The sequence below is a fragment of the Heptranchias perlo genome, chromosome 21, assembly GCF_035084215.1.
Source record: "Heptranchias perlo isolate sHepPer1 chromosome 21, sHepPer1.hap1, whole genome shotgun sequence".
Classification (NCBI taxonomy): Eukaryota; Metazoa; Chordata; class Chondrichthyes; order Hexanchiformes; family Hexanchidae; genus Heptranchias; species Heptranchias perlo.
Window position 1 is genome coordinate 41,029,716 of NC_090345.1, and position 26,226 is coordinate 41,055,941.

General features: G+C 41.2%; 1 protein-coding gene across 1 annotated transcript in view; it reads right to left on the reverse strand.

Moving 5' to 3' along the window:
- Positions 1-26,226, reverse strand: part of pcdh15b (protocadherin-related 15b) — a 591,688-nt gene that overhangs the window by 60,649 nt on the left and 504,813 nt on the right. The window contains exons 26-30 of the mRNA XM_068002764.1: positions 22,331-22,546; positions 16,610-16,698; positions 8,132-8,308; positions 4,689-4,907; positions 3,112-3,120 (exon numbers count right to left, since the gene is read on the reverse strand). Coding sequence (XP_067858865.1) covers positions 3,112-3,120; positions 4,689-4,907; positions 8,132-8,308; positions 16,610-16,698; positions 22,331-22,546 — 710 coding nt within the window. The remainder of the gene's footprint in view (positions 1-3,111; positions 3,121-4,688; positions 4,908-8,131; positions 8,309-16,609; positions 16,699-22,330; positions 22,547-26,226) is intronic.

Below are 26,226 nucleotides of genomic sequence, written 5' to 3' on the forward strand. Positions count from 1 at the left end.
CAGGGGTGGGCCATTAACCTTTAAATGCCCTTTGCCAGCCTTAGTGATGTTGGATGCCAGGAAAGTACTGATGTGCTTAGCATCCCTGCCCCCATTCACCTGAGTTGCACTGGTACACCTCCTTGACGTGTTAAGTGGAAACCCATTAAATGGGCTGGTATGATGTATTCTTTCAGGATAGGCCTTTTTCCCCCATGGATCACTCTGATTTTATATCACTACCCAATATGTCTGAAGGACAGAGAAAGGGCTTTGTTCTTGGCAACAGAAAAGAACAGAAATGTTCTACTGAAGAGTGTAAGTCCATGGAGTGGAAGGTTACAAAGGTTATGTTAAGACTTCACTATGCTCCAGACATGCCATAGTTCTCAGTTCTGGCTATCATACCACAAAACATGTCGAGGCTTTGGAAAGGATGCAGAAAAAAGAAGCAAGTCTGTTCCAAAGTGTGAAGGGTATCAGCTGCGATGACAGATTTGACAAACTGAAGCTCTACAGTCTCGAAAGAAAGTAGATGAGCAGAGAAAGTACAAAAAATATTAAGTAGTACATAAAGTAAATCCAGATTATTACTTCAAAGTAAACGAGGAAAGTAGGACCGGGAACATCAATTTAAATGAGTGAAAAGGTAATTTAGAACTGATATTAGTTCTAACCATTTTACTAAAGAATGATAAATGTTTCGAATAATCTACCAAGCACGATAGTAGAGGGAAAAACACTATGGATATTCAAAATTTGATTGGATACTCATAGGAGAGATGGGATAACCAAAAGGATGAGCTTCAATGGGCCATGTGGCTTTTTCCCATCCTTGTCTTCTCTTTCTGAGGCACATAGAAAACCTCTCAAGTTGAAGCCAATTTAGCCAGGACCATCTCAAAGCATTAAACTTCACTGGTTCTAGTCCATAGCATTTGTCGTGTCCATAACCCGCTCCGCTGAAGCTAAACCAAATGGATGGATACCAGGTGTAGGGAACTATAAAGAATATAGGATCGTTCATGGTTAACTTCCAATCTGTTCTGGTCAGAGAGGTAAATATATAGTTTTATTTTTGAGAAGTCGCCTTTGTTTTAGATTTCCTGAATTATAATAGTTAGTTTACATTAAAACTGATGAGTTACAGAAATGAAATTTCATGATACATCATAGTTGTTGCAATATTTGTAATTAGTAAACCTTGATCAATATAATCAATTAAATACATGGGACCCCAAAGGCATTTCAACCCTCTCTTGAGCTAAAGCTGTTGGGAAGCCAGCGAGGCCCTCTGAGGTAAGTTTAAAAACTTTCCTTAGTGGGGACAGGAGGAACAGGAGTCTCTGCTACCCCTGTCTCCCCCTCCAGACCCCAGGTATGGAGCCAGCACAATACCCCCCACTCCCTCTGGACTTACCTTGCTGCCGGCAGCCTTCTTTTGCTGCCGATGGGCTGCCTGATCTTCGATTCTACGCCATTCCCCCCCCCTTGACCCCCCCCACTACTGGTCAGCTGTGGCTTTCTGCTGGAAACGGGCGAGTAGCTTGCCGGCAACATTCAAATGAGTCCCGGCAGTTCAAATTTGCCAGGCCTCCGTCAAAGACTCCTGCAGGAGACTGGCATTTATTCCCGCTGGGATTTAAAAACCACTCCATTGACTTGAATGGAAAAGAAAATCAGGTGAGGCAGAAAACTGGCAGCCAAACCGCTACTGCCTATTGTCTGCCCTGCAGGGCAAGTTAAAACTCCCCTGTGTCCCAAATCACCACAACCATTGATTCTAATTACAACATACATTCTTTGTATAGTTATGTGCTTTCTGCCGTTTATGAGTAGTTTTAAATACATAGGGGAAGAGTTTCCGCTTTGGATGCAATTGGCAATCGGGTGCAAATTGTGCCCGAAAATTGCACTGTCTGGGTTTTATTTCGAGTTTCTGCTAAAATGCATTAACATAATAACAAACATAAAATCATACATGCATCAGCGCAATCTGACAGCTTAACAGAGCGTAATCGTATTTTTTTTGGCAATAAAAAATATTCATTCATGTATTTAAGATGTATTTAAGAGTGGTAATCTGATGCAGTTTTATTAATATAACTGAAAATGGGTCACCACAAATAATAAGCATTTTTAATACGAGTGTCTAGACCTCCAGCTGTGAGGAGCCTGATTTTAAATCACTGAAAATGACTTAAAAAAACTATAATGAACCATTTATTACTTTCATTGGCGTATACTAGTGAGTTTCTTAGTAAATTAAATATTTTTTAATATTCAAAAACGTGCCAACTGGTGTCTGTGTGTCTAAGAAAACGAGCTTAATTTGAAGACCATCCTCGAACGCCTGCAGATGGGTGCAATCGGTAAAAACTAGCCATCATCGTTTTTCTGTTCGGGGGAGGGCGTGCCCAGTTTTTGGGCGAGACCAGCTTCAGTGCAATGATTTTTGAACCAGCGTAAAAGATCGCGGAAACTCAAATTATGCTGAATGTAATTTACGCCCACCATCCATCGAAATGCCTCGATCTTTTGCGCTGATCCGAACAAATTGTGCTGAAAATGCCAGCACAATCTAGTGGAAACTCTACCCCATAATAATCAATGCTGCTTTGTAACTGTTGTGTTATTTGTTGATTGAAGAGTTCAAATATTTGGCTATTTCTTGGGCAGTTTTGTAATAGGTAACTTTTACTGGCACAATTTCATTGCACCTGATATCAATGTAGTAAAAAGCTGGTAGTTAATCATATTCTATTGGCTATAAACCCTCTACATCAACAAACCGGAAATGAAATGGCTCTTTGCACACACCACTAAAAATAAATGTTTGTTATTTTCCTTGATTTACAATTTAATTTATTACCAACTTAGGTTGTTTAACTGTACATGAAATTTTATGTGGATTCTAAAATTGTTTGGTTTATGAAACATTAGGTTAAAATATAATCAGGTGTGTAATCATGTGTTCTCTGGCTGTGCTGTGGCATCACAGAGTAACAAGATTGCTTATTAAAATGAACATTACCTCAGTCACATGCATTTAAGGTTAACATACAATCAGAACATGCATTGACAAATATAATAACGAGTAAATCATATATAAAATAACATTTATATACTTACTCCTTAAATCTGATTTAATGCAATAACAAGAAGAAACAAGAAAAAATTATTGTTAAACACATTTTTTGGTGCTTTAGGCTCAAAATTCATTTCTTGTGCATGTATCATCAATGACAACACTATAGGGCCGAAATTTAAGGTACCATTTTAATCACTTCAATTAGTGATGCTGAGCCAAAAACCATCTGGAACAAGAAAATCATACAACCATTTAGTTTCACCCCTTAACACAGTAGCAGGATGTTTGAAAACAAACCAAACTCTGATCTACAAATTCTTTACAAGAAGTCAGACAGTTAAACAATCCTCAATGACATGCAGATTCAATTGCCAAATAGCACAACACTGACACGCATAAAACGAGTAAAGTGAATACTATGCTGGTATCTGCAAGTTATTTTACAAATAAAATGAAATTGGAACAAAATCAGAAATGTGATGCTTTGTGCTGGTGAGAAAGTCTGGGATAATTTGTTTTGTTGTGCGGTGAGTGACATAATTTACGAAAAGTTAGAAAATTTTAGAGAAAGAAAAATGATATAAAAATATGAAAAATCCAGGATGAAGCAGCACTGTGATGCAGCATGTTGGGATGCTAACATACAGCGCTGAAGAGTGGAGGCACACAGATTTTGAAGCCATCTGGCTAAGTTCCTGTTCTCAGTCATACTGCTCTAGGGAGCCGCCAAGTGAAAGCCAGCAGACAGCATCATTGCTGGGCTGTTGTTGCACAGCTCCTAAGGTCTGCAGAGGAACAACACTTGCATGAGAGTAGGCTGCCTGTCTCACCCTCTTTAGCTGCAAGAGGTGTAGGACCAGGGACTGGGAATAGAGGCATTCATACCAATCATGAAATCTTTGTGAAAAAATGAATATTTAAATTGTTTAAATAATCTGTACTAAATTAGCAGCACCTCCGAAATCTGCGACCCCCACCACCTAGAAGGATAAGGGCAGCTGGTTGATGGGAACGCCACCACCTCCAAGTCACAAACCATCCTAATTTGGACATATATCGCCGTACCTTCATTGTCGCTGGGTCAAAATAGTGGAACTCCCCACCTAACAGCATTGTGGGAGCACCTTCATCACATGGACTGCAGCGGTTTAAGAAGGCGGCTCACCATCTCCTTCTCAAGAGCAACCAGGGATGGGCAATAAATGCCAGCCTTGCCAGCAATACCCACTTCCCGGGAATGAATTGAAAAAAAAATAAGGTATTTGTACACCCTCCGTTACTCCATTTGGTAAGTTACTCCTCTGTCAGAGACTATGGCTCCATCAATGCCACTGCTGTGATGGCTGCAAGGAGCTGCTTCTTAAATTACCCTCCCCGTGGACAAGTCGCTCTTAATTAATTGCCATCTATCCCAGGTGGCCAGGGAGAAACTGAGAACCAATTTGTGGGTAATTGCATTCTGTTCAACAGCACACGGCAAGACAAATGCACTCTTATCACTGGCCCAGCCAACACTGATTAAAGGTGACATGAAGGAAGAAACACTTCAATTCAAGGAATAATGAATTAAATCACAGGTGTTAGTTAACACAAAAAAGTGCATCAGTTGTGTACTCACTGTCTATAGGTGACCATAACGATCAGAATAGCAGGTAGACAGCAGAGGATGATAATGATAGCCAGAGCCAGCAGAGCACCTTCCGTGTAGCCCACAGCTTGTGCCTGTTTCTGTACATTTGCCACTACATCTGGCGTGCGAATTTCCAGAATACGACCTCCTTGTCCCAAGTAAGGCTGAAAGTCTTTGTTTATATCTAGAAGTTTGCCATCTAGGAATCTTTATCAATCACAAGCATGAATGTATTATTGAAGTCTAAGGTGTATATTTTAAGACTGCAATAAATATTGATGTTAAATTGGCTTAAAATATCACTTTGTATGGTCCTGCTATTTAGTTATTATTGTACTGTGAAATCTAAGGGGTATTGACATTATGAGTATAGCGGCAGTGGGAAGTGGTGTAAATTGGGTGCTAAGGTCCAAATTGACTCTGAAGTGATGCTGAGTGAAGCGCCATCTGCAGGGAGTCAGTCATACTGTACTTTGTTCTGGTATCAAGTCAGGTCCCGAGTACAGATTCAGACTGCACGTACAGCAAGGAAGGGCATGAGGAGGGGAAGGAAGGAAGGAGAGGGGTGCAGCAGATGGAACTGGGAGGGAGAATAAGGAGGGTAGCAGGAGGAGGATGGGGAGAAAGAGGAGGAGGAAGGAGGAGAGGGGGAGTTGGAAAAGAGGATGGGAGGAGAGAAGGGAAAGAAGGATGAGTGCCAGAGGGGAGGAGAGGAGAAGAGAATTGGAGCAGGAGGAGAGGTGAGGATACAAGACTTGAGCAGGTAGTTCAAAGGAATAGAGGTAGCGGATGGGGTCATTTTAATATTACCCCCCCTTACTCCCTCCTCTCTCCTCTCCTCTATTTGAGGTACTAAATGACAATGTTAAGCACTCCCAGGTCGTGTACATCATAGTTAGTCACAGAATAAAGCTCTCTGTGCTCTACCCCAAACATATCTTAGTTTCATTTTTGAAAAACACTCCACCAGTGTGGACATCAATTTCCAGTCCTTTGTAAAAAAAGAAAGAATTTGTATTTATATAGCACCTTTCGTGACCTTAAGACGTCGCAAAGCCAATGAAGGACTGTTGGAGTGTAGTCACTGTTGTAATGTAGACAAACGTGGCAGCCAATTTATGCACAGCAAGATCCCACAAACCGCTGTGAGATTAATGATGAGATAATCTGTTTTAGCGATGTTGTTTGAAGAATAAATATTGGCCAGGACACCAGAAGAAGTCCCTGCTCTTCTTTTCATAGTGCCATGGGACCTTTTATCTCCACCTGAGGGGGTAGATGGGGCCTCAGTTTATCATTTCATCTGAAAGACGGTACCTCCAACAGTGCAGCACTCTCTTGGTACAGCACTGGAGTGTCAGCCTGGATTATATGCTCATGTCCTGAAATGGGGCTGGAACCCACAATCTTCTGACTCAAAGGCCAGAATGCTACCATTAAATCACGGCTTTATACAAAAGTAACCCAGATCTCTCAAGTCTGCACTTAGAATTTTTAGAACGAGGACAGATTCTCCTCTTTCATCCTTTGGCATGAATAATTGCCTGGATCCCGAGCATTGAGGAAAGTCAGAGCAGGAGGATCGCACACCTATATTGGCGCCTGCTCTATTTACTGTACATTTAAATTGATGGATGGATATCAAGGTGGGGTTCATTGGGGCCGTGTGATCCTCCCCAAGCAATTATTTTACATCCAACCACAAAAGATGAGGATCAGCCCTGCAGCTTCTTTTAGAACTGATTACATGGGGGTTATTTCCCAGCTTTAGAAACCGAGGTGCCAATCTCACCACCTTTTTGTTTATTTCAACAGAAACAAACACAAATGCTAATGACATAATATTTCCACTGGCTGCAATAGCGCTCATTTCTGCAACTGTCAAGGGGCAGGGATCAGTGCAGAAATGGAAAAAACTGCTGCTTTGAACTTAACTGCTGCTTTTCCACTAGTTTTAATGACTGTCTCTGTCATCACTGATGCTAAACAACAGCAGAGTATCCTCCACAGTTCTCACTAATGAGAATATAGGAAGGAACACCAACACTACTTTGAATGCAGACAAATGAACAGCTTCCCACAGCATCTTTATGTGAAGAATCTTACAACACCAGGTTATAGTCCAACAATTTTATTTTAAAATCACAAGCTTTCGGAGATTATCACCTGACGAATCTCCGAAAGATAATCTCCGAAAGCTTGTGATTTTAAAATAAAATTGTTGGACTATAACCTGGTGTTGTAAGATTCCTTACATTTGTCCACCCCAGTCCATCACTGGCATCTCCACATCATCTTTATGTGACACATTGCTTGTATAAGAATTGGAAATTTACGGTACATTTAAAATATTAATTTGCATATCTCATTAAAAAGGGCCTGAAGAAAAGATAATCATCACATTTTGTAAACATCCAGTAAAGGGTCTCTAGTATATTGAAATGTTTAAGTGTGAAGAGCATGTAGTCAGACAGCTTTCAGAAGGTCTATTTTTGAAAGGAGTCCCTTGGGTGATAGGATAAAAATCGTTATTTATGAATTTTGTTGATAAATGAGATGACACCTTTGTTGCTGACATGACAAGTCAGTGCTTATTGTACAGACTAATGAATGAGAAATATCAGAGGGTAAATCTCCCACTTCTGACACTGCAGGGGAGATTTAAATATATATATATATACATATATATAGGCATAGCAAATTGATAATTCGTGAACTGCTTTTAGAATAAGGGAATCTACCTTATCAGCATATGAACGCAACACATTTGAATGACACTCTGTTGTTGCTATTTTAACAAAGTTATTAACTGAGTAAACTGGTTAACACCCCCATTAAAATAATGAGCACAGGAACATCATATAAATGTATTAGACAGTCATACATTAATAATCACAGTGAGATAAATAGCCGAAGCACATGTTAATTCTAGATAAATCAAGGGCAATAAATGCTGGCCTTGCCAGCGACGCCCACATCCCATGAACGAATAAAAAAAAAGTTGGAACTGCAAACCCCATCAGAGAGAGAGGAGCCCTCCATCCCCTCTGTCTGGGGCTGGATTTGACCCCCAGGCTCCAGAGGGTGAAAGGTCACTGCCTGAAGAGCAGGGGAGATCTCCCTGATGTTTTGGGCCAATATTTATCCCTCAACCAACATCACTTAAACAACAGATTATCGGGTCATTATTGTATTGCTGTTTGTGGGATCCTGCTGTGCACAAATTGGCTGCTATGTTTCCTACATTATAACAGTGACTGCACTTCAAAAGTACTTCATTGGCCGTAAAACGCTTTGGAACATCCTGAGGGTGTGAAAGGCCCTATAGAAATGTAAGTTCTTTCCTTTCTTTATAATAAAGAAACTGAGAAAAAGTTTGCTTACTGGATATTTAACAAATTTTGAAGCAATTATTACTGCAGTGTACTTACTTGAAGAGTTCATTCCTTGATATGGCTCTGTTTGTCAAGGGATCAATGGCATAAACCATCAGATCTGACTTAGAGTAGTCCTCTTCCTGAAAACCATCTCCATGCCTGCGAGGTCCGATGGATTCCACTACTACTTTTGCACCTGGAATCTGATCCTGTACATAACGCTCCAAAATTCTAAGAAAACAATTTCAGAAAATAGAAGTGAGTTACTTAGGATAGCTCTTTGCCTGAAAGTATTATACACTCATACTCATGTCTCACTGTTGTAGATTTGGTACCTGGAAATTCAGTGTTTAGAAACTAAGGCCCCAATTTTAACCTCCTACCCTCCCCTCTGCCTGGGCAGTTAAAGCGGAGTGGGACACTTACCCACTGCTTTCCCGCCCCGATCTGATCAGAGGTAGATTGCCAATTTGGTTCAGTGATCACACACCACTGCTACTCCCTCAGCCAGGAGAATACTTGAGCGTAGCTCACACCCACAAACAAGGTGAAGTACAGAAATCACAAAGGGTAATCACTGAGAAACACACAAACCACCTTCATGGAGATATATTGCAAGCTCTCCCATCCCACATGGACTAGTCCAAGCAGCTGAAGAATTTCCTGAGCACCTGAAATGTGTGACCTGGTTGATCCTAGCATTATTATTCCACCTGATCACTGCTAGGAGTTGTGCAGAGATGTCATCAGCCACTGTTGCACCACTTAGCTCATATTTCTGAAGAGCCAGCCCTGCATTCTTCTTTCCTTCACTGCCTTTGATAATGCAGTGTGGATGATCGACTGTGCCAGCAGCTCATCAGGTTCCAAATGGCGCACCTCAGTTACAGCTTCCTTGCCGAGATAAGCCTCCCAGTGCAGTGGTGTTCCAAGACGTGCAGGTAGTTATGTTTGTTCTCCTTGGGTCACTAGTTCTACCAGTGGTGGGCGTCCTTTGCTTATCGTGTTCCTAGGCTGATGCCTCCTCGAGCTCTTGTTGCACTATGTGATTACAACAATGGCAGCTCGATCCACGATGTGGAAATTACACCTCCATGAAGCTATTCAGTGCTGTGGCGAAATTTACACATTTGTTGTTTCTTTGTACAACTAACTCACGGGTCTGAGTGTGAGTTGCAACTCGTTTATAGACTTTGTCTCCCCAGTGCAATTCTGCATGAGTTTCTCTTCATTTGCCTTTAACTGGGCATGACAATTTTTAACAAGTAAATTTGGGAGGGGTTAATTTTTTGTAAACATTCTTCAGCATGGTCGCAAGATGGAGTGACTGTTAAATGGAAGAGAAGTCCACTACCTTTCTACCACTATTGGTGCACTGTTTGCTCACTTTTACTTTTTGATGAAGCTTCTTACATTGAGAAAAGTCTGGCCCTGTTTGTTGTACTAAGAATGCAATTATGTTCTGCTTATAAGTGCATATTTCCCAGACTGTTTTGATGCCTAACCGCAGCATAAATTAGGTGCGATCTTTTTGGTAGATTTTATCTGTTTTGAAGTACTTTAAATGTTGAAATAAATTGCCTTATGATCGTTACCAGATGTTAGTGAGACTGACCTATGGAAATCATTACTGCATTGGTTGAAACTGAAGTGGATGAATATCAATTTGACTGCTCTCAGACATTACGTAAAGCAACCATGTCACTTTTACTAATACAAACTATTTTTTTCAGTTATCTACTAGAATGATTACAATAATTGATCTTGACTGTACAAAATATCTGCAATTTATCAGTGACACTTTTCAAAGGGAACAATTAACATTGCCCTTCACTCCTCCTAGCCCAGGGTCCTGCATTCTTCTTTTCAACAAAATTGGGAGAAAAGCAGGTTTTTATCCAAAATTAATAAACTGGTAGTAAAACCACAGGAAAGTGTGACTATCAACCAATTTGTGTGAATGTGGTTATGTTAGCAGTATGAAACAGTAGCAATGAAGCATGTAGTATCTACAAAAATGAGCCTTTAACACTTCTCAAGTAGCTAAGAAGCCTTTTTAAAGCAATGGCAGGAAAATATTCCATAATCCAGTTTTGAAGTGTGCAAGAAATGTCCAAAAGCCAACAAATAAAAACTCCATTCAATGATGAAACTCTGCAGTGGCTGGGGAAAAATGTGCTTACATTTTTAGTGCAGGCAATTTTTGCTGGAGAACAGGGAGATAGCTTGCAAAGAAGGTGCTGTGGTGAAACGTTAAAATTTAACCATTTGTTAAACTCACTGGGCCAATGTGCGTCCACTGTTGTAAGTCAGATCTAAATAGTTAAAAACTTGTGCAAATTCCACCAGAATTGTAATAGCAATCAAATTTCCTGGATCACATCATTTGGATAACTATTAACAGATCCAGATGCAGACTTGGACAGATCTAGGAAGCACACCAGTCTTGGGAGCAGAAAATTGTGTGCAAGTGAAATTAAACGGGATGGGAACAATTAAAGGGAAGCTCTTCAAGAGTGTGGCAAAAATTCTGAAAGCCTTTGAAAAGAAAGAAAGAACTTGCATTTATATAGTGCCTTTCCTGACCTCAGGACATCCCAAAGTGCTTCGCAGCCAATGAAGTACTTTAGAAGTGTAGTCAAACGTGGCAGCCAATTTACGCACAGCAAGGTCCCATTATCAGTAATAAGATTAATGACCTGATAATCTGTTTTTTTGACTAATGTTGGTTGAAGGATAACTGTTAGCCAGACTACCAGGAGAGCCCCCCTGCTCTTCTTTCAATAGTGCCTTGAGATCTTTTACTCCATCTGAGATGGAAGACAGGGGCCTGGATTTTAATTTGGAGCCAGGAAGAGAGAGGGGGGATGGGGGTGGGAAGGTGCGGACAGGAAACCCGGAAAAGGTTTCCGGCAGATCCTACTGAAGTTAACGTTTAAAATTTTTCAAACAGTTTCCTGCCCGATAGCCAGCTTGATTGATTGGTTGGATGCTGGTCAGGTGGGAGAGCAGCCGGGAAGTGGATACAAGGTAAGTCGGAGTTTGGATTTGGGTGGGGGGGCGGGGGGACAGACAGAGATCGGGATCATTTTGGGGGGGGGGGGGAAGTCAGAGATCGCTCGGGAGGTGAGAAATCGGACGGTGGGGGGCCTCGGACATTGGTGGGGGGGCGTCCCGGAATCGGGGGTGGGGGGCGTCCCTTGGACATCGGGGGGGGTCTCGGACATCCAGAGGGAGGTTGCCCGATCGCGGCAGGTAAGCTTGTTGGGCCTGGAGGAAACACTGCTGCTCCTCCTGGCCCGCTCGCAGTACAATAAGGGCACTCACCTCGTGATCAAGCCCATCTCGCCTCCATTTCACTGATGAGATTCACGAGCCCGGGGAAACCCGCGCTGGAGGCACTAAATTTAAAGGTCAGTAAAAATCAATTTTAAAAGACCTAATGTGACCTCTCATGATGCATTAATTGCTTTGGGAGCGACCCGCCTGCCTGCACTAATTAGGGTCCCAACTGCGGTGAGTAGGTTACTCGCACGAACCTCCGTTAAGCCCGGAAGTGGGCGTGTTAGAGCCAGGTTGCAGTTGCTCTCGAAAAATCTATTATTTAAACTACACACTTGCCTCCAACCCACCCGTTCTTGGGGGTTAAAATTCCCCCAGGGCCTTGGTTTAACGTCACATCTGAAAGACGGCACCTCCGACAGTGCAGCACTCCCTCAGTGGCTCAAAAGCATCTCAATCAATAGGTAACCTTTGCCCAAGCTGGAAGGACAGCGGATTATGAAGAATCAGACAAAACTGAATGGGAAGGATGACGTACATTTGTAGGACCACTCGGCTCCAGGCTTCATTACAGCCTTGGTCCAAACATGGACAAAAGAGCTGAATTCCAGAAGTGAGGTGAGAGTGACTGCCCTTGACATCAAGGCAGCATTTGACCGAGTGTGGCACCAAGGAGCCCTAGTAAAATTGAAGTCAATGGGAATCGGGGAAAACTCTCCAGTGGCTGGAGTCATACCGAGCACAAAGGAAGATGGTAGTGGTTGTTGGAGGCCAATCATCTCAGCCCCAGGGCATTGCTGCAGGAGTTCCTCAGGGCAGTGTCCAAGGCCCAACCATCTTCAGCTGCTTCATCAATGACCTTCCCTCCATCATAAGGTCAGAAATTGGGATGTTCGCTGATGATTGCACAGTGCTCAGTTCCATTCGCAACCCCTCAAATAATGAAACAGTCTGAGCCCGCACGCAGCAAGACCTGGACAACATCCAGGCTTGGACTGATAAGTGGCACGTAAAATTCGCACCAGACAAGTGCCAGGCAATGACCATCTCCAACAAGAGAGAGTGTAACCATCTCCCCTTGACATTCAATGGCATTACCATCGCCTAAATCCCCACCATCAACATCCTGGTGGTTACCATTGACCAGAAACTTAACTGGACCAGCCACATAACTACTGTGGCTACAAGAGCAGGTCAGAGGCTGGGTATTCTGTGGCAAGTGACTGACCTTCTGACTCCCCAAAATCTTTCCACCATCTATAAGGCACAAGTCAGGCGTGTGATGGAATACTCTCCACTTGCCTGGACGAGTGCAGGTCCAACAATACTCAAGAAACTTGACACCATCCAGGACAAAGCAGCCCGCTTGATTGGCACCCCATTCACCACCCTGAACATTCACTCCCTTCACCACCGGTGCACTGCCACAGTGTGTACCCTCTACAGGATGCACTGCAGCAACTCGCCAAGGCTTCTTCGAGAGCAACTTCCAAACCCACAACCTCTGACACATAGAAGGACAAGGGCAGCAGTCACATGGGAACAACACCACCTGCACGTTCCCCTCCAAGTCACACACCATCCCGACTTGGAAATATATCGCCGTTCCTTCATCGTCGCTGGGTCAAAATCCTGGAACTCCCTACCTAACAGCACTGTGGGAGAACCTTCACCACACGGACTGCAGCGGTTCAAGGAGGCGGCTAATCATCACCTTCTCAAGGGCAATTAGGGATGGGCAATAAATGCTGGTCGTGCCAGCGACGCCCACATCTCATGAACGAATAAAAAAAAAAGGAATGAGGAGCAAATTTGCAGGCAAATTGCAGAAAGATGCAAGAACTATAAAGTAGTGATAATGGGGGACTTCAATTATCCTAATATAAACTGGGAAAATAACAATGTAAAGGGCAAATAAGGGGAGGAATTTCTGAAATGTGTACAAGAGAACTTTCTCAATCAGTATGTTTCCAGCTCAACAAGGAAGGAAGCAGTGCTAGATCTAGTTCTGGGGAATGAGATGAGGCAAGTAGAGCATGTTTCAGTGGGGGAGCATTTGGGAAACAGTGATTACAATATCACTAGGTTTAGAGTAGTTATGGAAAAGGATAAGGAACATTCAAATGTGAAAGTACTCAACTGGAGGAGAGCTAATTTCAGTGAGTTAAAAAAGGATCTGGTCCAGGTAGATTGGAATCAAAGATTGGCCGGTAAAACAGTAAATGAGCAATGGGAGGCCTTCAAAGAGAGATAGTTAGGGTACAGGCTAGACACATTCCCACGAGGGGGAAAGGACGAGCATCCAAAACTACAGCTCCCTGGGAGACAAGATATAGGAGTAGAGTTTCCGCTGTTGGTGCAATCGGGAAATTGCGTCCAAAATGCACTCGAAATTGTGCTGGTTAGGTTACAGTTCAAGTTTCCGCTAAAATGCATTTGCATAATCACAAACATAAAATGTTCCGTGAACCAGCGCAATTGGGTTGTGTAACAGAATGTAATTGTTTATTTTTTTGCTTTGCTTTAAAAAATATTCATTGATGTATTTAAGAGTGGTAACGTGATGCAGTTTTATTAATACAGCTGAAAATGGGTTTATCACAAAAAATAAGTATCTTTAATACAAGTGTCCAGTCCTCCATTTGTGAGTAACCTGGTTTTAAATCACTGAAAATAACTTTTAAAACTTTATTGCACCATTTACTAGTTTCATTGGTGTACACTAATCAGTTTCTTAGTAAATTAAATATTTTTTGATATGTAAAAACTTTTAAAATGTGCCTACCAGTGCCTCTGCGTCTAGGAAAATGAGCACAATTTGAAGAGCCTTCACAAACCAACGCAATCGGCGGAAACTTGCAATGTCGACCTGGGGGCGTGGCCAGTTTTGTGGGCGGGTCCTGATCTGGGCAAATACAATCTTAAGCCAGCGTAAAAGATTGCGGAAAACCCGAGAGTAAGCGGTTTTGGGCGTAATTACTATTTAAAATTCCCCGATCTTTTGTGCCAGGTTCGGCCAATTGCGCATGAATCTGGGCGCAAAACTAACGCAAACAAGCGGAAACTCTACCCCATAGAGACTAAAATGAAACAGGAAAAGGAGGCTAACGATAAATGTAAGGTTCAGAATTCAGTGGAGAACCAAGCTGAATACAAGAAGTACAGAGGAGAACTGAAAAAAAGAAATAGCAGCGGCAAAGAGAGTGTATAAGAATAGATTAGTGGGTAACATAAAGGGGAATCCAAAAGTCTTTTATAAACATATAAATAATAAAATGGTAGTCAAAGGAAGGGTTGGGCTGATTAGAGACAAAAAGGAGATCTTCTTGCGACGACAGAGTACTTTGCATCTGTCTTCGCTAAAGAAGATGCTGCCAATGTCACAGTAAAGGAGGAGGTAGTAGAGAAATTGTATAGGATAAAAATATAAAGAGGAGGTACTTAAACGTTTAGCAAGACTCAAAGTAGAAAAGTCACCCAGTCCGGATGAGATGCATCTTAGGTTGCTGAGGGAAGTAAGGGTGGAAATTGTGGAGGCTCTGGCCACAATCTTCCAATCTTCTTTAGATATGGAAGTGGTGCCAGAGGACTGGAGGATTGCAAATATTACACCCCTGTTCAAAAAAGGGGAGAGGGATAAACCTGGCAAATACAGCCCAGTCAGCCTAATGTCGGTGGTGGGGAAATGTTTAGAAACAATAATCCGGGACAAAACTAATTGGTACGTGGAAAAATATGGGTTAATAAATAAAAGCCAGCATGGATTTGTTAAAGGCAAATCGTGTTTGACTAACTTGTTTGAGTTCTTTGATGAAGTAACGGAGAGGGTTGATGAGGGTAGTGCAGTTGATGTATATGGACTTGCAAAAGGCGTTTGATAAAGTACCACATAATAGACTTGTTAGCAAAATTGAAACACTTGGGATTAAAGGGACAGTGGCAGTATGAATACATAATTGGCTAAGGAACAGAAAGCAGAGAGTAGTGGTGAATGTTTGTTTCTCAGACTGGAGGGAAGTGTACAGTGGTGTCCCCCAGGAGTCAGTATTCGGACCTGAACATTTATAAAACACTGGTTAGGCCTCAGCTGGAGTATTGTGACCAATTCTGGGCACCACACTTTAGGAAGGATGTCAAGTCCTTAGAGAGGGTGCAGAGGAGATTTAGTAGAATAGTACCAGGGATGAAAGACTTCAGTTACTTGGAGAGACTGGAGAAACTGGGGTTGTTCTCCTTAGAGCAGAGAAAGTTAAGGGGAGATTTGATAGATGTGTTCAAAATCATGAAGGATTTTGATAGACTAAATAAGGGAAAACTATTTCCATGGCAGAAGGGTCAGTAAACAGAGGAGACAGATTTTAGGTCATTGGCAAAAGAACCAGAGGTGACATGAGGAGTTTTTTTTTACGCAGCAAGTTGTTATGATCTGGAATGCACTGCATGAAAGAGCGGTGGAAGCAGATTCAATAGTAACTTTCAAAAGGGAATTGGATAAATACTTGAAGAGGAAAAATTGTAGGGCTATGGGGAAAGAGCAGGGGTATGGGACTAATTGGATAGCTCTTTCAAAGAGCCGGCACAGGCACAATGGGCCGAATGGCTTCCTTCTGTGCTGTATCATTCTAAGATTCTATTCTATGAAAACATGAAACACATGTTAACCTTTACTGTAACATGGATTCGGCATGAAGAACATGGTCACTGTCAGTTTAGCAGTGTTTGAAAACCACAGAGCAATCAAAAATGTTTTTCTTAGTATTTAAGTTGGATTAGTGCTACCTGGCATTTGCCTACAGCATTTCATCAGTTCCAGTGACTAATATGAAATTGGTGTGGCATTTTATGAAGTGATACGCAGCCTTGAAGTGATGCTGTGTAGTTTTACCATATGAACATTTCATGCATTTGTATGAAATGTGTGCACTGTTCTAATTGAAGCATCAGCCCATTGAAACAGATCGATCCCGCCTTTAAAACAGCAGACAAAATGATTTCATAAAATTGTGAAACCGAAGGTAATAATGGTCAGCATAATTTTTAGGTTCATATTTAAAGTAATTTATGCAATTGAAGAATAATGTTGAACATCAGTAACATCTTCTGCATTTTATATGCAGCATTCTCTAAACATTTTGCAGATCTGGAAAACAATTAAAATATCAGGGAAAATTTAATTTAGAAGAAACGCATGTTGCTTTCTATTCAGACATATATATATTTACACCTTAAGATATCAAAACAACGCCGTACCCAATCAGCTGATCCTTGTTCTGCTCCACCAGGGTAGGGGGGACGTTTGAGACAACCACTTGCATATCCAGTTCATTGACTACGGATACCTAGAGAAAAGGCAAATAAAAATCTGTTGGTTCGAACATGATAATTTCTCATTGCAGCCAACCTGGCCAGTGTTATTATATTTTTAGAATAAATCGGTTCAGCTGTTTTTTTTTAAAAGATGCATAAACCTTGCTGTTTATAAAGGTAAATGCTCAAATTAGGATCTTGGCTATTTTAATATTCTGAATTCTATGACAATACTATAAAATCTGCACCAGCAATATTCGAATTTTTTAAATGTCATTGAAGTAAGGGCGAATATTCACGTTGATTAGCCAACTCCCAAGAGTGCAGAGTGTCCTGAAACTCTTATTGGTGCTATACGTGAAATTGTTGATGTTTTCAGAGACAGACAGATGCCTGAGAGTTATCTTATCTAGTGCCTGATTTGACAACTAAAAGGAAATTTCAATTCATGGAGCACGGCGCATGCTCCGACCAATTCCAACCTAAAATGGCAATCAGGATCCTAGGACCCCCGGTTTTCATATTAAAAGGGGCCTATTGCCTGAAACACACAATTACTTTGGGAACCCAGCGGTAGACCCCTTTCAAAATGATGCTGGCCACATTGTCGGGATTAACGGGACATTAAGTCTGCTGACCCCATTTTGAGGCCGTTACTACCTCATTAATGCCAGGTGCACCAAGTTAACATCCTCTCTGAGTCTCTAATTTCCTTATGGAAACTTCAGATACACAAGTGAGACTATCTATGTATCAAATTATTGGCTTTCTCTGTGCTACATCTGGTATTTGTGCATTTTCCACTTGGATACAGAGTGCTTCTGCATCAGGTCTAACAATGTATTTTGATGTGTATAAAGAAGCTGTGTCTTGGAGACATGTATTTTACATCATGGACATGCTGACAAGCACCCACTTCTTTTCATAATAAAGGGGAACATAAATCAACACTCTTCAAATGAGAAGAACGAGAACTTTTCCGGCATATGTGAAAGTCCACCATCAAGTTTAAGAGTCTCCAAACCAAAGACTGAAGTCTACACCTGCAGAATTTCAGTTTCCTGATATGGAGTGCACAGTCTCCCCATAGGGACACACTCCAATTAACTAAGTCCAGAAAGCTTAGGACATGGGTTGGCAGACCTAAGACCCCCAAATGTGCACAGGGATACTGTGGAATTTAACCAGCCTAAACCATGGAACACTGGTAAGCTTCCCATTGCTTGTCCATTTAAGACCACCTTGCCTGCTAGATATTGGCTTGCAGGGGTTATCCATAGCTGAATGGGAAGAATCCCAGCCCCACTGATAAGATATGGCTCCCAGTGACAAAAAGCTGAACAGCAGCATTCACCAAAGCATCAAGCATCCTCACCCACACCGAAATCATGATGTGGAGATGCCGGTGATGGACTGGGGTTGACAATTGTAAACAATTTTACAACACCAAGTTATAGTCCAGCAATTTTATTTTAAATTCACAAGCTTTCGGAGGCTTCCTCCTTCCTCAGGTGAACGATGTCGAAATGAAATCCTCGAAATGAAATCGCATTTATAATTCACAGAACAATGCTTGGTGATTACAGGCAATCAGTGTGCAGACAGACAGGTGTTACCTGCAAGGTCTCAGAACATACAAATCACCAAAAAAAACAACAAACAAAAAAGAAACAGAGATAGAGAGATAGAAACATAGAAAAATGGCCACCCTAACCACGTCAAAGAGGCCATCCCCTATGGACAGGCCCTGCGAATACACAGGGTCTGCTCAGACGAGGAGGAACGCGATGGACACCTACAGACGCTGAAAGACGCCCTAGTAAGAACGGGATATGATGCTCGACTCATCGATCGACAGTTCCAACGGGCCACAGCAAAAAATCGCATAGACCTCCTCAGGAGACTAACACGGGACGCAACCAACAGAGTACCCTTTGTCGTCCAGTACTTCCTCGGAACGGAGAAACTACGCCATGTTCTCCGCAGCCTTCAACATGTCATCAATGACAACGAGCACCTCGCTATGGCCATCCCCACACCTCCACTACTCGCCTTTAAACAGCCACCCAACCTCAAACAGACCATCGTTCGCAGCAAATTACCTAGCTTTCAAGAGAACAGCGTCCACGACACCACACAACCCTGCCACGGTAACCTCTGCAAGACATGCCAGATCATCGACACAGATACCACCATCACACGAGAGGACACCACCCACCAGGTGCATGGTTCATACTCCTGTGACTCGGCCAACGTTGTCTACCTCATACGTTGCAGGAAAGGATGCCCCAGAGCATGGTACATTGGCGAGACCATGCAGATGCTGCGACAACGGATGAACGGACACCGCGCAACAATCGCCAAACAGGAGGGTTCCCTCCCAGTCGGGGAACACTTCAGCAGTCATGGACATTCATCCACCGACCTTCGGGTAAGCGTACTCCAAGGCGGCCTTCGAGACACACGACAACGCAAAATCGTCAAGCAGAAATTGATAGCCAAGTTCCGCACCCATGAGGACGGCCTCAACCGGGATCTTGGGTTCATGTCACGCTACACGTTGCCCCACCAGCGAACAAATGTTATCTGTTTTTAATATAACGGGTCAGTTGCTGTCTTTTCTATGTTTCTACCTCTCTATCTCTGTTTTTTTTTTGTTTGTTGTTTTTTTTGGTGATTTGTATATTCTGAGACCTTGCAGGTAACACCTGTCTGTCTGCACACTGATTGCCCTGGCAACGGGCAGTTGAAAAAACTGTCTGTAATCACCAAGCATTGTTCTGTGAATTATAAATGCGATTTCATTTCGAGGATTTCATTTCGACATCGTTCACCTGAGGAAGGAGGTCGCCTCCGAAAGCTTGTGAATTTAAAATAAAATTGCTGGACTATAACTTGGTGTTGTAAAATTGTTTACACCTAAATCAATTAGCAGATCATACACTTCATGCCCTAATTTAGTGATGTGGAGGAGGCAATACACAAAGTCACAAGTTACTGCTAATGAAGAGGGAGCAGAGGAGCTGCTGAGGGATGGAGATGCTTCATATTGAACACCCCTCCTGAGTTGCATCCGGATACACTTATTGGAGTTGCTTTTAAACAGATCGGAGAAACTGGCGGGATCGGATTGGCTGCCCACCTTATACCCCGCCGGATTTTACTTTCCATTTCCGATCCGATCCAGTCAGTTCTTCCTACGGGAGGATGAGGTTAAAATGACTCCCAGGGTGTTGGAACACATGCACTATGTTGAGCAGGCACTTGGCTGTGTATGGCAATGTAAGGAATGGATGAATAATTGTCTGCACTTCATTCTGTCACCATTGGCAATTGCAATGGTGATCTCAATTACACAGACACAGCAATAGGAGTTTTAACTGCTGCTTTGTGTGCTTTACGGTCCAAGATCCAAGATGCAGTCAATACCAACTTCAAATCATTCAAATAATGCTAACAGACAACCATCAGGCAAAGAATTATAGAGCCTTACTCTCTCACATTCAAATAATTAGAGCTTGTGAAGGAAATGGCCTCCAGCAGAAACACAGGAAGAGTTGAGTGACAGTAATGGGCCACTTTGTAACCCTGCAACACGTGGCTGCAAGCACAGCTTTAGAAAGCAATAAGCCCCAAAATGACTGAAGCACAGGGCACTCTTGGCAATGTTTCAGATATATCAGAGTTAGATACAGATATAGGTAGCTGGTCTCTGAATCCCAAGCAGCTTACTAGTTGGCTGAGCAGTTAAGCACCATTGCTATCACCTCAGCTAGCGTTTAAGAGTAGGGTGCATTGACAAAAGTTCTCAAATCACAAAAGCTAATTTAAAACACTGCATAAAAACCACCTGGAGGACTCTCATTCACTCAGTTACTAAATACAATTATATTAGTGGAATGTATTTAGTGGTCTTTTGTTCTTTCATTATGCAGAAAAAGAAGTGTAATTTTTTCCCAAAAGTAGACTCAAGTGAACTTGTGTGGTTCTGAGGCAAGTAAAGCAAAACTAAATATGTAAAGCAACCAGAAGTTCTCTGATTGTAAATATGTCCAATAGAAAGTTATGGCAGATAATTGCTGAGTACAAGTTTTGGCCAATGAACGCCCCCTTCACCTATCTTCCTGACTGCAGCGTCTCATGTCTTGCTGGTGGTTCCAGTGTGATATTGCCCTCGTGGTTTTCATGAAATGTTTCTGCTCCTCGTCCAATCCACAGCAAGGCTTCTGTCCACTGAAATATTTTGCTGTATGGGGCATTCTGATGCAAATTTGGCCATTTTTACTGGAGCACATTGTGAGGGCCCTCATCTCCTCAACCGGTCCAAACATCTGAAGCATTGCTTTAGTTCCCCAGATGTTTTCCCAATCAGGGTCTTGGTTTGGGCCTATTTTCATATTGGATATCTGCTGGGTATGGGGCTGTGCAAAGGTAGCAATCCAGTTTAAATTTACAAGAAAAGAAAAACCACCTGATTGAGTTCACATAGTAACTAACTGCTTTAAATTAAAAATAGTGAAAGAGGCTGACACATCCATCACACAGAGCCAGCACTTAATTGCACCTACTTTGTATGCTGTGTACACTCAAACCTTACATACAGAAAGCCTGCACTTCGAAAGGAATATGTGCTGTACATTCTATGGTAAAACAGATCTATTGGAAAGATCCATCCAAGTCTCAGGAAGGAACAGAATTTAGTTTTATTGGGATTGCTTATTAAGATGTACTTTGAACAAAAAAAAAGAGAATGAAATGGTAAGAATAGTATTCTATTTTAACTAGACTTAAAAAAATACAAAAGCTGTACATGCTGAATTGAAATCTTAAACCCAATTTAAGATCGTCTTTTCAGTTTCCTTGCAAAGCACAGTACTGATTATCTGGCACGGTTTCAGAACATGTGAAAGCCTGAACAATCAGAAGCAAATCAGCAGCGAGAGCCTCCAAAGCTACTCAGATTCAAATATGCTGCCTGCCCTCTTCTATTGGAAATAAGACTCAGTGTAGGCAGGTCTGGTGAACAAAGTAAATGACGATGGGAAGTAAATTAATCTAACATACTCTTAATTCATGAATCTGTTCCTTTATCAATCTATTTCCGTTCCCAAATTGGTGCCTGATCGAGATCCTCAGCGAGCATCATGTCCACAGTACATTGTGCATTAGATAATTCAGTATGAGTTTTTGTGCCTATGTAAAATGATACTGGTTTGTATTATTACAAATGGAACAATTGCTAAATTAAGAGTGGCAATGTTGAATTCTGTTTAAGATTTACTTTGAAAATGTTCTAACAATGACTTTAATGGTCAGAATAGTCATAAAGGAATGTTCCATTAAAGCCTGCTTTTAAAAGCAATTAAAATACATTCTCAAAATAAACCGAATACAGGTGATCTCCCCGGTGAAGTGGTGAACACACACTATAGTACTGGCCACTGATTAACTTGGAATAGGCGAAAAAAAAATGTGAATGACTGATTTCTGGATATGTACACATCTGTAACCAATTCCATGGTACATTTTACACCCGATTCTGGTGTTGAAAAAATGGCATTCGTTGTTTGCCAAAAGAAGCACTTTGAATGTGGTCAAATACAATAAGAAAATCCATTTAAAGATAAAACACATTACCTCAACAAAATCAAGTCCTGTACTTACAACAACCTTTGCACTGCTGCTCAATCCTGTCCCGTAGTTGTCTGTTGCAATAACTTCAAATTTATAATACGATCGCCTCATGTTTCTGAATGTAATGGATGTCTTGATGGTGCCAGTGTGTTCCTCTATCACAAAGCCATCCTTTCCATCCTTTGTGGGTGGTATGATTAGTCGGAACTGAGAGATACTGTAGTTTCCACTGTCCTTATCTTCAACCTGACAATATAAAAAAAATGAAATCCCAAGGCTAGTCACACATCATATTCAGAAAACAGAGGTCTGCCACTAAAAAGATAATCCATCCATTGTATTGCTTCAGTACATTTTGACAGAGAACATCTAATCCGTATGTCAGTGCAAATGGCATTTAGGACAGGATATTTCCGCCAGGAGTAAGCAGAGATCATGCCGCACAGTAATGGTAAAACAGCAATGCATCAGCCATTTTACTTTCTCTAAGCAACATTCTTTGGAGCTCTCTCCTGATGCTCAAAGAATTGGGCCTGTTGTCAAGGGAGCTTATGCTACTGGCAGCATAAGTAAGGCAAGTGGACAAATATAAGGAATCTTACAACACCAGGTTATAGTCCAACAGTTTTATTTGAAAATCACAAGCTTTTGGAGGCTTTCTCCTTCGTCAGGACGAAGGAGAAAGCCTCTGAAAGCTTGTGATTTTCAAATAAAACTGTTGGACTATAACCTGGTGTTGTAAGATTCCTTACATTTGTCCACCCCAGTCCATCACCGGCATCTCCACATCAAGGCAAGTGGAAACTGACCTTGTTCAAGGAGAATGGAGTCAATATTATGGAATAAAGTCATGTCCTTAGTGAGGCACATCTTCAGTCATACACTGAGTATCTGACAAAAGGAGTTAAAAACTGATAAAATATGAAAAAACAAGAACATAGGAACAGGAGTAGGCCATTCAGCCCCTCGAGCCTGCTCCACCATTCAATATGATCATGCCTGATCTGTACGTCCATTTACCTACCATATCTCCATATCCCTTGATAACCTTACCTAAGGAAAAACAATCGATCTCTGTCCTGAAAGCTCCAATTGTCCCAGCATCCACAGTCTTTTGGGGAAGAGAATTCCAGATTTTTACTACCCTTTGTATAGAAAGGTCATTCCTGATTTCACTCCTAAATCTAATTTTAAGATTATGTCCCCTTGTTCTTGATTCCCTCATCAGAGGAAATAGTTTCTCTGTATCTACCCTATTGAATACTTTTAACAGTTTAAGCACCTCGATCAAATGACCCCTTCAAGAACAGTTATGACACAAGAAGATTGATCGAGAAAAGATATAGTCACATGCGGAGACCAATCGCAAAAATAAGGATTTTGGGTGGTATTGGATTTTGCATCAATGGTGTCTCCAGAAAAAAATCTGCTACATAAAACTGCTATGTTCAGCATAGTACAGTCTAGTACATTCAACAGTGCTGAGAATGCAGAATGTTCAGACATCTTATTTGCTGAGTGGAATCCTGATGAACAATCTACCATAATGATTGAAAGAAAATTGCTTGCATAATGCTGCAATATATTTAGATGAAATGAACACATTACGCGGTCAATAAAATTATAAATCTATATGTCACAAAAATAGTTGACTTTTTCCTGGCTTAAGCTTCTGTAAATATTTATGCTTTTTGATATGAAAAAAAATGATTTGCAATATGCAAAATTCAAAGAATCTCCAGAATCCAAAAATTAAGGTAGCCCTGCTCTGCTGGATACAGGAGCTAAAAACATGAGGTATGGCCTGATTCATAAATTTCAATTTATTTAAAACAAAATTAAACTTCTCTTTGTCATTCTTAAAGTCCTACTTCAGCTTTACATAGAATTAACAGTACAGAAATAATCCATTTGGCCCAACTGGTCTATATCTGTGTTTATGCTCCACACGAGCCTCCTCCCACCTTGATCTCACCCTATCATCATATCCTTCTATTCTTTTCTCCGTCATGTTCTTATCTAGCTTCCCCATAAATGCATAATTTAGTTCCTCTTGTATATAAACTAAGAACAGACAGTAACACCCAGACAAATCATTTGAAAAATGAATTAACACAGAGCATGTACTGAAACTATGAAGGTACTTGGCTCCAAGACATTGGGAAAGATAAATTCAAGGCAGAGCACCATTGTTGAATAATTCACTTTAGCATAAGCTGCTTCAATTATTTCCACACAACAGATAACTCATTATAGAAGAAAGGTGACACTATTTTTAGCTGTCTTGATGACAACTACATTTACAAGTCGATTATTTTCTTTTTAAGCACACCCGATGCAAATTCTATCTAAATTCAGCCAGAAGAGGGAGCTACTGCACCACAGACAGTTCTGCAAAAATATATCCATCAGTCTTAGGTAGCAATAAAATCTGAACATCAATCAATAAGATAAAGACTTACAATTATATTCAAAGTAAATGTCTGTTGAATTCTCTTACTAAATTATTCAGCTCACAGAAAGAGAACTAATGTTATGTCTTTGTCAGCATTATTCAAAACAAAATGTTACTGCAAAGCTCAACTTAATTTTGAAATTGGCGCAAAAGATACATGAAGCTCAGACTGGCCTTTTGTTCTAAAGTTATTTAAGAAGTTCCATTCTAAGAATGAAAAGCAATAAATTAATTCTCATCCTTATTTATGAATTTGTACATTTTTATACTGGAGTTTGATGATGCCCATTTGTTTGAGTCTCCCTAGGTGTGCAGTAATTTTAAATGTTGGTAATTTTTATGCTTTGCTCCTGTTTTTTTTTCTTTGTTTCTTTTACATTTTTGTCATGTAATATTTCATTGTTTAACAAATGCAACTTTTGTGATCAAATCCTACTGTTTATCTTTAAAGTATTGTTACTTATTATTTTACCATGTATAATCATCTTACAAGAATCAAATAGGTTAATTTTTCATAATTGCCTAATTTTAAGTAGCCAATTCTTTTAAAACTTCCCACCATTGTTATAACTGTAAATGATGAAATCAATTCTCTTAGTTGATCAATAACTTATTTCTCCTATATGCCCAACGAGAATCAGTTTATGAAAAACCTAAGTTTTAACAATAGTCATAAATATATTACGGTCACAGGTCATCATTTGATCTAAAACTGTCCTCTTACAAGAGGCCCTTACCATTTACAAAATGTTCAACACATGACATTGAACATGGTATTCTCACCCAAACTATATTACTTAGGTGCATTCACTTGAGGTTTAGAGGCCCTTATTCACAAAATCATCTTCAAAACCTGATCTTAACTCATAGAGACAGAAGATGCTGGAAACACTCAACAGGTCAGGCAGCATCTGTGGAGAGAGAAACAGAGCCAGCGTTTCAGAATTGATGAAAGGCCATCAACCTGAAATGTTAACTCTGTTTCCTGACCTGCTGAGTGTTTCCAGCGTTTTCTGTTTTTTTTTTCGATTTCCAGCATCCGCAGTATTTTGCTTTTGCTGAACTCGTAATGATTTCCTTGGTGGTGACATCATGATGCCACATACTTATAAACAATTTTTTTTAACTTTAAAGCTATTTTTAACTTTATCAATTGGGGACTAAATGTTTTTTGATATTTAAAAGAAATTCTTCTTGAACTGCAGAACGATGGGGGTTAAATTGGGCGCTGGGATCGCGGTGCACAACCCACATAACATTCGTGCTGCCTGCTGATTGCGGTGATTGCTGTGTGCAGCCAGCCCTACCTGCGCTGTTGATTGGCTGCACGCACCAGCAGGGGACCCTGATAACAGGAGTGGCTAGCACTACTTAAAGGCAGCCTGCACCTCTTAAAGGGGAGGTGCACTGTGATTGCAGGGAGACCTGGAATTGATGTGGCAATTAACTCTGCTCCGGAGAAGACGGTGCT